General features: G+C 36.6%; 1 protein-coding gene across 2 annotated transcripts in view; it reads left to right on the top strand.

Annotated features, from left to right (window-relative positions):
* TBC1D32 (TBC1 domain family member 32) overlaps positions 1–13256 on the top strand; it is a 91838-nt gene that overhangs the window by 39606 nt on the left and 38976 nt on the right. For both annotated transcript variants that reach the window (XM_076333497.1, XM_076333498.1), the window contains 3 exons: positions 9967–10089; positions 11339–11447; positions 12296–12389. In XM_076333497.1, coding sequence (XP_076189612.1) covers positions 9967–10089; positions 11339–11447; positions 12296–12389 — 326 coding nt within the window. The remainder of the gene's footprint in view (positions 1–9966; positions 10090–11338; positions 11448–12295; positions 12390–13256) is intronic.

Raw genomic sequence — 13256 nt, 5'->3', positions numbered from 1 at the left:
CCAAATTCCAGCAAGAATACCAAATTCAGCAGCAGTTAGATCAAAAAATACCAGATGCTTAACAGATCTGAAAATTTAGAAAGTTAATTAGAAGAGCAAAAGATCTACATTTCTCTTCGCTGCTATGTAGAAATAAAATATTTAAGTGTTTATGCTAACTGCAACATTGAAAAACTGAACAGTTATGTGACCAAATGATTTTGGTGAAACATTTGTCTAGAAACATTTCTTTCTGCTAGACTTAATACCAATAGTACAGCCAAACCCACGTTCTTTAATCTTTCACAGATTACACAGCCATATACTTTGTTATTTGGTCAGGTATCATTGTACATGTGGCTCACCCAGAGCTGAGTGCTGAAGTTCAGATCTGTTCAACTTATAGGTTGTACTCTGAGGTCCTGTAACCCACTTTTATTGTTCAAAAGAGTTACAGATTTGCTTACTTGAATGTTAAGCAACTTCTGCAATTCAGAACTACATTTTTCTTCATGTGTATACTGCGCCTCAGTGACTTAAAATTATTTTTGTTACTAGCTGTGTAACTACATATAAAACTTAAAATATGTAGGTATTTCCACAGTCTGTTTAATCCAAAAAGCACAGGTGTATCTGTTTGGTTTTAATGTTAATATTGCATTTTCTGGTGGATAATTGTTTTCATTTTGAATAAGTATGAATTCTGAACTATTATTTTGAAGGACAGTCCTGCAGAAGCTCTGCTGTCAACTTTCCTTTTCAAGCTTGCCCACTCTGAAAAGCGGTGTGCATGCAGTAGAAATCAAAGGGAAAACATAGGGAAGCTAGTTATGGTTTTGCATAGCCAATATCTCTCAGTCTATAAAGAATGCTCCCTAGAGTGCATTCATACAGACTAGGTCCTGTGTGATCAAGGTAAAATATTCAGTTCCACAGCAAGCTATAGCCTACTGCGAATCTGTTTTTTTTGTAATTCTTAACTTGGAAGTATCTTAGCCTAGGATTCTTCTTCAGTAGTTTCACAGACACTGATCTGGTATTCCTTTAATTGCAGCTATTGTGTGCTTCTAGGACGAGATTTATTCACTTTAAGGTCCTTTTCAACTCATTTTTTTAAAAAATTATTGTTATTAAAGGGAAACTTCAGGCAAGAAGTTGGAGATAGGAATAGAAAAGTGGAAGTATATAAACAGTTCCTAACTTGTGTATAGAAAGATTTTTCAAACTGTCAGTTCAACTTTCAACTTCAAAGCAGATTTGTACTTATTTAGAAGCAGGAAGTCTCTCCATCAGCCAATATTGGTTGATAAAAGAACACTGAAGGCTGTCTCAACCACTCTTTTGTACAGCCTGAAAATCTGGGTGTGCAGGAATCGATGCAAATATTCTCAATAGTCTTTCTATTTTGGAAGATTCTGAATTTAAATTGCCATCAGAGCACAAATCCTTGAGAAAGGGACTTCACAGCAGTAATCAAAGTAATAAATTTTTAACATACTAAACACGGAGCATTTTCTTAATTTAATGATTAGCTTTATTTCTCTGATACAAGTGTACCCATTGATCTTATCTTACAAGTTATTGGATGTGAGAAAGACCAATTTTCATAAAGGTGTGTGTACCCATTGATCTTATCTTACAAGTTATTGGATGTGAGAAAGACCAGTTTTCATAAAGGTGTGACACTGGAGATCTTAACCACCTCCCTTTCAAGGCCAAGCTCTTTGAATCTCTGTAATTTATATTAACAAAGGAATTAAGTAAACAGCGTTAACATACTTTTTCTTTCAGACTGATGAATTACATGGCATCAAAGCAACTTATCTAGTATTTCAGTACAGTAAATACAGCCACAAGTTGTGAGTTTTTACAGCCTGCCAAGAAAATATATGCATAATATATATTTTCAAAGCGTCTGCCTAAAGCATTATTCAAGCATTTACATGTGGCTGTTCTCTCTATGCAGAAACTGAGTTTTCTGTGAATGTTAGTGACACTGTGTTGTTAGCTGGATTAAAGTGTGGCAAAATAGCAAATTTTTAGCTTCGATAACCAACCCCTCGTCCATAAAAAGTATCAGTACTCCAAAATAAATTCAAAGATATTCAGTCAGTGTTGGCTTGTGTAAAAAACGGAAGGAGAAACAGCATTACTGGGAATAGAAATAGTCTGTGAGCAGTGGGAGAGGGGCTCAGAGTTGGTCTACAGGCAGCTTTGCAAAAATTCCCCTCATTTAACGGAGTATGTTTATAACATATACTGGTCCTGGAAAAATGTTTTTTCCTTTTTTTTTTTGGTGGATATATGATAATATGGCAGTAGTAAGCGTCTGAATATTTTAAAGAAGGAAAAAAAACCTCTTTCTTTGGCTATCATATATATATGCTACTACAGATTTTTTTTGTTTTTCCCTTTTTTTCCTCAGTGGCTTATTTTGGCCATAAGTCAATAAAACTCCTAAATACTGTGAGGTCAAAAGATCTTTTGTATGTACATTCCGAATCAGAAGAATCTTTGTTAGCCCCACACTTGTTCACTGAAACGCCTCACGCTAATGGGCGTCAAGCAACAAGGACAGCACTCTGTTCAAGAGTTTGGCTTTCTGCAGGAAAATACCTGGAAAACTCTGAGATTAAAATACTTTTCCTTTAGATGTGCAAATTGGGACCATTTAATTTTAAAGACAAAATGTGCTTGCTTAGCATTAGAGATAATCTGAAGATAACCTATTTTGTAGAATCGTAATTTGAACTGCAATGAAAAACAGATTTATTTTAGGCCTGTGTAAGGTAAGGCTGAAAAAGGAGTATTTATTATAGTGCTCTGTGTGAATCTTCTAAATGCATTTATGTTTCTGTGGAATTATAGAAAATGGTAAATACTAGTCTAAGTCACATGTTCATCAATATCAGCCTCAGGATTGCAGAGCTACAGAGCCTGCTACAGATAGAAAAAGAATATTGGCTTGTTATTTTCAGATTTGTATAATAAATATTTTGACATTGTTAAGTAACTTTTTTTTTGGTCATATAAAATATCATGGTGAACATGTTTTTTCTTATAATACTTTCTTACTTGCTGAATGGGTGCAGAAGATGATAGAAATACATTGTATCTATTTCTGTTGGCCTACAAAACTAGGAAGAGAAAGATTTAGGAAACAATTTAAATGGCTTATACTATATTGACATCAAAATCAATCAGCATCTTGAAATTTGCCTCAAAGCAGCATGTATTAGTCAAAATTTCATCTAGTGCACTCCACTGAAATCCAGGTGAATGACTTAAATCCTACAGGAGCTGGGAGATGAACAAACATGTGATAGGCAAGAGACAACTTTGTGGGTTTAGGAAATACAGATAATAAACACTCGTGCATTCTTTTCCATTGTGTTTTCATCTGCATTGTAAACACACCCTCTTATATATAATTGCATTTTAATAATGAGGTAGCTTCAGCATATGAAATAATTTGTTCCTTTAATTGTACTTACATTATGTGTATTGTTAATTAAGAGAATGTGTGATTTTAATGATTGCAACACAATGGAAAGAGCATTAATTATCTTGTTTTCTAAAGGTAGAAGATATGAATCCTGATCATTCTTTTTCCTCAGGTCAACATGCTATTTAGATTTATCCCCTCTTTCTCTTTCTCTTTATTAAAAAGCATTATCAATAGCAGAAGCTTTTTGAAAATATTTGTGTATAATTCTTTAAAATCTCATTCATTATAAATTGAAGCAAGACTTCTTATTTAAAACTGGTTTTAAGCAAATTCAGTTTCCCCTTTAGAAAACATGGCATTCTTTTACTAGTTTCATGTTTTCTTTTCCGTCTTCCTTGCAGAGCCAGAAACAAGGCTGTACCTCTTGCTTTCCGCATATCTTTGTTTTAAATATACTGTCATAGCCCGTGAACACTGTTGTCTGACGTCACTGATGAATCTTTTTGATCACTAACATTTGAGTGACTGGCTGGTACATCTACTCTTGCAAAAACATTTATGGTGCTGTTGGCTGGATGTACTGAAGAAACCCTTCTCATGCCACATCCTGTGGCATTCAACATCCTTATGTCTTTGTGAGCGGATGAAAGCCACGTTCACAGAGTTCCTCCTCTCCAGGGGAGGGAGGAGTATGGTGAGAGAGGGGAGGAATTGAGCCTGACGGTATTTCTTTCTTTCTCCGAATCTACCAGATTTGAATTCTTTTGATGGAAGCATGAAAGACTATGTAGTCCTCCAGTTATTTCCTACCAAACCTTTTTCAATAAATAAGGAGAATTGATTGAGTTAATAATGAATTAATGACCCATTTTCTATTCTTTTAAGTGTGTTTTGTATTTAGTAAGTGATACACAGTTCTTTGGAAACAAACCTCTTCCTTCCAAGTGTGCATGCTGGATGTGTGTGAGGGAAAAGACTTCTGCAGTAGTGGTCACTGGAGAGTGCATGTGTCCTGTAAATCTTTGAGCCCTGTTTAATAATCCAAAGGTAAAAGAGGACAGAGTCTACATTAGTAGCGATGGGGATCTGCAACAGGATTATGTTGGCATGCTTCCACATCATGTAGTTATACAGTTAATTCAGTTTTTTGTTAGTTTATGTGTTAATAGAAGTTTGTTAGGTTTATTAATTTAAAACAATTTATAAATAATAAAATAGGAAGAGCAGATTCTGTAATAGGATTATGTCACTTATTTGTTTGGTTTTTTTCTCTTTACTTCACTGAGGGAAATTAAAACGCTTCACTTCCTGCAATTTAAAATCTGCTTCACTTCTGAGTCCTCTAGGCTGGCAAGTGATGCTCATGAAAAGCATTTTTATTTAGCTAGGGAAACTCTTTTACCATTAGCAATCACATTACATGTGATTTGTAAGTACATTGGGTAGCTAAAGTGCTGTAGATGCTCTTTTGAAAATCTTTTCATGTGGAAAACATCATAAGGAATACATCAGTCCCTTAGCTTTCTTACTGGGAGAAACATGGCTGCCCTGAGGTAGTAGCTTCCAGTGCCCCACCCCAGGCATCAGAAGTGTAACTCAGGGTATTGATAAATACTCTGTATCCAGCAGATCTCATATTTTTCAAAACCACTATGAGCATTGCCTTCAGTGGGACAATTAAAAGCCTTGATTCTTTAGAAAGACCACATGCAGAAGCACATTCTCCCTGCCTATTACTAATGCCCTTTGTTCATCTGCAAAGGCAGCGTGCAAAGCTTTGCGTGGCTGAAGCTTCCAAGTGCCCCTTGTGTTCCAATGCTGACTAGGTAGCTTTTGGCTTCTTTTTTTTTTTTTTTGCTAGCCATTTGCCTTTGTCTACTGGTCTGGCACACTTCATAGTAGTTGCCACTCGCTGTTTGGATCAGTGTTCTCATTGGAGCTCAGGCCATTACTCAAAGCATAATAAAGAATAAATCAAATTGGTAATGTAGGCTCTGATGTTAAATGTTTTGAGGCTGTCCCCCATGATGACGACACTGGAATTATTTAATGAAATTTTGCTTTGGGTTTCTCTGTTGCTATACATATTCATTTAGCAAGAAGGAGGTCCTGCTACTGCAAAGAGGTTCCAGTCCTTGTTTTTTTCGACTTACGTTTTTAATATTGATTCCTGGGAAAGAAAGACAGACCTTGCCTTGTCCCATAGCTGAGCTCTCTACAAATGTCGTGCTGTTTATTTTGCACCGGCCTGAATCAGCCATGCCTGTATCTATAGAAAGCAGTAACTGCAAGCCAGAAGAAAACCTTTTACTAAAGACCAGTTTAGCGCACCATTTCGGGGTGACATCACTGGAACACCTTATAGACAGCATAGGCGCAAGCATTTCAGGTTTGGTTAGCCATTGCACACTGCCTGAACACGTATATTACTGAAATAATTTGGAGAAGATCCTGCTTGCTGGTGCTTGATATCAGGTCATTGTGGTGAAGGTCTGCAGCATCTCTCCCTCTTGCAGCTGTGATGACTTTTCTGCTTTGTTGAGTAGGAGAGGGGTGATGTTTCTAATTAAAAAGAAAAAAAAAAAAAGTCTTGTACTTCTCCCCTTCTTTGTTTGTTTGCGTTTTCTCTTTTTTTCTGGACAAATGTCCCTGCCCATGGCAGTGGGGTTGGACTAGATGACCTTTAGAGGTCCTTTCCAACCCAAACTATTCTATGATTCTATGAGATTGCAGTAGAGGTTACTTTGGGTGTGTCGGTTTCTTTTTTCCCTATGGTGGATGAACTTCTGCTTATAGCATGAAATTTCATCTTCTTTTGCTAGGACTATGTACTCGTTGGGACGGAGTTAATTTTCTTCATAGCAGCCCACATGGTGCTGTGTTTTGGATTTGGAACTAAAATGGTGTTGACAACACACAGGTGTTTTGGCTGACACTGTGCAAGCACTGCTCAGCAACAGGGCTTTCTTCTTTTCCCCCCTCCCCAGCAAGTAGGCTAGGGGCGTGCAAGAGGCTGGGAATGAACGGAGCTGGGACAGCTGACCCGAATTGCCCGGAGGGCTGTTCCATACCATATAATATCACAGTCAGCAATAAAAACTGTGGGGGTGGGGGGTTGGTCTTGCAGGTAGCCATTGCTCGGAGACTGGCTAGGCATTGGTCTGCGTGTGGGAGGTGGGGAGTGAGTGAGCAACTGGGTGAGTGCTTAGTTGCTGGCTGGTGTCAACCCACCACAGACTATTACAGCTACTGTATCCAAGAACAGTATCTTGCATCTTTCACTGCCAGCTGAGCATTTGCAGGCATCCCTGAAGTGAGGACAGAGCATCAGACTGGCTTTGGAAAGAACACATGTTATGAAAGTAAGGAAGAATAGTCTATGGGAGTGTAGTGGGAACTGCAGAAAACTAGAATTGGGTTTACCATAATAAAGGTGGTGTTTGAGGGATGTATGATTTGAAGTTGGGAAAAAAAAAGACAACTGAGAAAATGGGAGTACGGGGAACATCATATTATTTTGTGTTCTTAAAAGGAACTCATAGGAAAAATATTGAGAAATATGATAATGAGCTATCCTCTCAATGGGTATTTTTAGCAGCACGGAGAAATTCATAAGTGGTTTAATTATAGTATTTTCAGGTGAAAAAATTTAGAGAGGCAACATAAAAATTAACAAGGTTTTTTTAGCAGCTAGAATTATTTACTAGCTGTTTTATATCCCATGAAGGACCTTCTGTTCTGCTGTAACTAAAGAAGTCGTCATGATTCCACCTACCAAAACCAAGGAAATAGTCAGTTTACATAGGTACACAAGTACTAGTTAGCATGCCTTCTTTCAGACTAGAGATTTCTACAGTGAAGTATTAGTTGTGACATTATAGTTGAAGGGGGAGAATCCAGGGAGCACCCTCCAAGAAAGACAGGGATGACATAGAAGAGGAAATGCAGAATTCAGAAACAAAATTACTTATTACTACCATATTTTCACAACTATGATATGTATTTTGATTTTTCTGAATTTCTTTAAAATTACCGTTCTATAAAAGACTGCCTTCAGATAACCTTTTATTTTATCTGTATTGCAGTTTGTTCCTGGGAATATGGTATATCTTAGTAGTAGTTTTCACAGAATTATAGAATTGGGATTGAAAGAGATATTGAAGATTGTGTAGTCCAGCTGCTCTGCTCAAAGTGGGTTCGACTAGAGAGCATTACTCAGGGCTGTGTCCAGTCTGGTTTAGAATATCTCCAAGGCTGGTGATCCTGCAACATATCTGGGCAACCTGTTCCACTGTTTCACCACCATCACAGTATGTTAAAATGGAATTTCCTGTGTTTCAATTCATGCCCATTGCCTCTTGTCCTTTCACTGGGTACCACTGGGAAGAGTCTGCCTCCATCTTCTTCAAACCCTCCTGTCAGGTATTTCTACACGTGGACAAGATCTCCCCTGAGCTTTCTCTTCTCCAGGCTGTGCAGTCCCAGCTCTCTCAGCTTCTTTCCCTATGTCAGATGGCCCAAGCCCTTAATCATCTTCGTGGCCTTTTGCTGGACCTGCTCCAGTGCGTCCATGTCATTCTTTTACTGGGGAGCCCAGAACTGGACCCAGCACTCCAGGTATGACCTCACCAGTACCGAGAGAGGGGAAGGGTCACCTCCCTCACATGACCACCTGGCAGCGCTCTTCCTTGCAGCCCAGGATGCTGTTGGCCTTCAAGGGCATGTTGCTGTCTCATATTCAACCTATTGTCCACCAGGACCCCCAGGTCTTTGCCTGCAAAGCTGCTTTCTAACTGGTCAGTCTCCAGCCTGTACTGATGCATGGGGTTATTCCTTCTCAGGTACAAGACCTTGCATCAAGGCATATCTTCCAATTTTCAGCAACATTTAGGTTGGGAATTCTATCTTCTCCTTTAAAAACAAAATTTTTAAATATATCTCAAAAAGATATGCTTTGATTTTATTGTATTATATCTGTCTAGGTTTTATACCTTTTCATAAGCATGCACTCCTTATAGATAGGATATTGAGCTGGGTAGTCTGATCCGATTCTTATGTTCCAAACGCAATTAAAAACAAACAAAAAAGAAAAACTCCACAACCATATTCAAGCATGCTCACAAGTATGCACACTATAAAATGTGATTATTTTTTTTTTTTTTTTTTTTTTTTTAGTTTCAAACTTTAGTCTCTACATTTATGACTTTGGAAAGTAAAGCAATGGAGTATTACCTTTAACCAAGTATCTGTACTTCAGTGACGGCATTTTAAAATGGATTTTTCCATGTAGATGAAAATTTCATTTGAATGCCCCAGCAGAGGCTGCTCATGTTATTTTGTCATTTATCCTACCACTATCCCTTCTACCTAATTTTATTTGCTTACGGTTTGTCTTTTTTTTTTTATTTATTTTTTTCCTCTGCCTTGTGTGTCAGAGGAGGTGTTTATAAGCATTCTCAGCCATCAGTCTTCTCCCAAGTGGCTTTTAACTGTTAGAAACAGGTTCTTTTGCCATTTAAAGTCATCATACTTAACAGAAGAAATGGTCCATCTTCATAATGGTTTCAGTGCTCTTTTTGTGGATTTTTCTTCTATATAATAATGAAAAAATTTATAGTTGAACTGTCATTTCTTCTTCTGTGATTTAGAAGAGTACGGAGAACAAATCAGTGTCAGGAAATAGTTAACGTAAAATAAATAAAACTTGAAGAGGACTGAAACTGAACAGATCAAGTTATATTAAAAAAGCAACAGGGGAAAAAAAAAAAGGAAGAAGACATGTTATCATCTTGACTATTTAATCCTTGGCCGCAATTGTGTGAATTTGCAGGTGTTAAATTATCCAGAGAATGGTTTGCAAATTTTTGCTATTGTCAGTAGAAGCATATTGGGAATTACATGGAAGAAAATAAGCATTGACTAACAGACTGCAAATTTCAAACAATATGTATTCTCTAGTTCATGTCAAGTCTTATGTGAATGCAAAATATAAAGCTGATCAGACTTAATTTGTTGGTTTTGTTACATGTTAAATCTTTTATTGCTTTTGAACTGTGTTAAATTTGATTGTACAGAAGTGCTTAAAAGCCTATTTTCTAAAGGAAAGATGTATTTTTATCTCCCTCCCTTCCCTCCCCCCCTTCCTTTGTACAACCTGATTCTGAGTTGCCTTACCAGCCTATTGTATAATTTCTTAACATTTCACATGGAACGTCTTATTAAGTCTTCTGTGATACAAACTCAAAAGCAGACTGAGCTGACCAGTGAATATTTTCTTTGGTTGTTCAGTGCACATGAAAAATCTGTTGGGAGCCATTCCTGTTTGCTCAAGGCTGTGCCATTTGAGCGGCTAAAAAGGATATAAAAGAGTGTTCCTGACCCAGTTCTGTCTGGGTATTTTTCAGGCACTTCAAGTTGTTTTTTTGTTTGTTTTTTTTTTTTTTCATTTTGAGATCTCATAAACACGTTCGCCTTTGTCTTACTCCTGCGTTACTGGATTCCTGACTGATGTGCTATCATTTCAATGTGTTCTTCTGCAGGTTGTTAAATGTGCTGTGCTGTGAGCTCAATACCCTTTTACTCTTGGAGACTCAGTATAAGGTGTCACAAGTTTTACTAACTGCTCAGCAGGAAAATGTCACAGAAACTTCAGAAGGACCAGGGTAAGAAGTGACTGATGTAAATGTTATTTTAACTATCAAACTTTTCTCCTGAGAACAAATACATGAATACCTTAGTGGCTTTAAACATACAAATGCTCTCACTCAAGTTGGCTTCTAATGTGCATAAGTTTATTTACATGCAGGTTTGTCATCAATCTTAAATTATGAAAAGATACAAAAGTCTTGTTCTTTCTCCCATGTCCACCTCAAAGTGTAAGAAATAAAAAAGCAAATAGTTTCTTCATTTCTATTTGTGTTAATCTTAAGTTACTTCTTAAAAAAAGAGTGCAAAATTTGTGGCTGTAAATATGCCTTTTTATTTTTATTTTATATTATTCTTTTATGTTATGTATAGAATACCAAATTAGGATATTGTTTTAATATCTATGAATTAAAGGCATCATCAATACTTTGGGTTTTTGGGTTTTTTTTAAATTTATTTATAACTTGGTCGACTCTCCAACTTCTGTGACTTTCCATTGCTGACTTTTAAATAAAATCGCACAATGCATCCTTTCAAAAGGAAAAGGGTATTTTTGGGACAGAAGTGGACAGTCATTTAGTCACAGACATTTTGTCCTTTCTCTCAGCATGCTGAATTTTGAGAACTTTCCTCTTACTGTTTGCTATATGGGACCAGTACAGAGTCTAAATCAAACAGTATGGGTGAAATCTCAGCAGATATAGGTGGTTGTTATATACCATTTGAGGATGAAACCTACTATTTCTTTACTAAGGAAAAAGTTGTAAGAAACTTGGTGTATAAAAACTGATTTTTATTCCTTTTAAAAAATTTTGTACCTTGGGCTACACAGTGACTTCAGACAGCAAGTTGGCTGTGTGTTAACTTATGAATAACTCTGCTTATTTGTGACAGCAGAAATTTGCTGGTAGGCCAAATAAGGAGCAAATTTTGATGGTCTGTTAACTGTCTCTGCCCTAATTACTGAGCATGTGGGCATAACAAAGCTTGCCAAGTTTTCTACTCTTTTGTGTCCGGTAATTGCTCAGATGTTTCCAATCAGCAGTAGGTAGGGAAGTACGAAGTCAGGATAATGCTTGCAGACATCTCAAAATACTTAACGTTTCTGTTTGTTTATTTATGCCTATGTGTTTTCCAGATTGTGTTTTAACTCTGGTATGTCTCTCAAGGTACCTTTGCTCATTAAAGTTTTCTGAATTAAACAGTGGGTAAATCAAAGTGATTCTGATTTTTGGAGTTTTTTGGTTTTTGTTTGTTTTTCCCCAGAGATTTTATAATTGATGGACTATCAGTGGAGAGAAACCATGTTCTTGTAAGGATAAATCTGATTGGAGGACCACTGGAAAGGATTTTGCCTTTGAGAGTACTAGATGAGGTTAGAATCTAAAGTTTAACAGTTTCTCTTTCCATAACTCCTGCCTTCATTAACTGAACATTTTTGCTGATAATTTAGCATGTGGAAAATTATTCAACATTAAGAAATACCAGTCCACCTTTAGCTTTATAAAGGGCTAAAATTTTTAAGAAGCGATACACTGAAAAATTATTCCCACTGTCTGGCGATTGGCACGTGCCTAGGATCTGTCACGTTCAGATGAAATGTTTATATTGCTCCATTTTAGTGATACTTTTCCTACTATAAAAGTGAATGCTATTTGTCTATTTTTTACTTACATATTTCTGTGTTTTCTTTATTAGCTTTCCATTTGTTATATCTTCCTTTTATTTGATTTTTTTTCTGTGCTTGGGTTTTCATATGCAGTATCTAATACCTGGAGCTTTCATCGAAGTTCTAACAATACAGTGTTTGTTAAGCAGCTCCTTTAAATGTCCTGCTTCTCACTGGCTGTGAGTCTCATAAACGTGAAATGCAAATTACTGTCAGCACAGCAAAGACAGCTAGATCAATGTATAGAATTGGAAATACAGTTTTGTGGTTATTTTATTTTTATAAAATCTGCAATTTCCTTTTTGGTGGAAAAAAAGAACTGTAAAATCAAAACTGTCAGTGGTATATACTGGAAAAAATTATGGCTCAAACGCTTTTTGGATTTTGTATCCTTTAACTTTTTTTTTTCGTTATGGAGTATCTTATTGCAAATTGTATTATTAAGCATAATTTTGGTGCATAGGCAATAATTCTGGGAACTTTACCCATGTGTTAATCAAGCAAATGCTATTAATTCTTCTCCTAAATTAATTTCTTTCTGGTCCTGGTTCTAGGGCAGTGATCCATATCCTTGGCCAATGTTTTCATCGTTCCCTTTGCCAAAGTGCTACCTTGCAGAAATTCCTAGGAAAGCTGAATTCAGACAAGGTACGTACAAAGCATGCAAGCAGTGTAGATGTCAAACAAGCATCTCTGTCGATTTTTTTTTTTTTTTAATTTTTTTTTCCTTCCTCCCCGCCCTCCACCCCCCCATCCCCCAGATTATAATCTCATAAGTACTTAAGGATTTTTTTATTGTTGACTGCATTTGTAACTAAATAAGTTCATTTGGTTTTGCTTGTCTGGCTTTGTGCAACTGTCAATCTGCAAAGCTCTGTTTAGTAATCTAATTCTTATGCAAACTTCAAGATTAACCTTTTGGCTCGTCTCAGGTGGGTGACTCGTGAGATGTATTTGTATCATCTCTCTAGTAACTGAAGCAAGACAGTATGGTTAAGCTACAAATTTTTTGTACACTATTTTCATGATTCAGATCCCTGTGTTTACAAAGCTTGGTGGTGTGTGAAATAGACAGTGTTTAGGGTAGTTGGTTTCCACACTGAACATCAATTTGGAATGTGGGCAGACTGAAGAATCCTTTGACGAACTATCTAGGCAAAGCGGTTTAATTCATACAGAGAAACCGTTTTAAGGTTTCAATTTGCATAGACAATGCAAAAGAATCTGATGAATGGTTATAGTAAATAAATCATTCTTTGTATTTGTTCATGTTTACTGTATCCTTGAGATGTATTTATTAGAAATTATTTGTGAATTTCCTTAGCAGATACAGATTTTCAAAAGTGATAGAAATTCTACATTAACTGTAGAATACAAAATAGTTTGTCTATAAATATCTAGAAAAAAATTAAATAAAAGGTGGTTCCCTTCTCTGACAAGAGGAAAGGCCGTGTAGTTATAAAAGAAGGGAGTGTTCTGTATCTTAACTTCGGTAATACCGTTCCAGGCTTCCCA

This window comes from Aptenodytes patagonicus, chromosome 3 (genome assembly GCF_965638725.1).
Source record: "Aptenodytes patagonicus chromosome 3, bAptPat1.pri.cur, whole genome shotgun sequence".
Classification (NCBI taxonomy): domain Eukaryota; kingdom Metazoa; phylum Chordata; class Aves; order Sphenisciformes; family Spheniscidae; genus Aptenodytes; species Aptenodytes patagonicus.
This window is presented reverse-complemented; position numbering and strand designations above follow the sequence as displayed.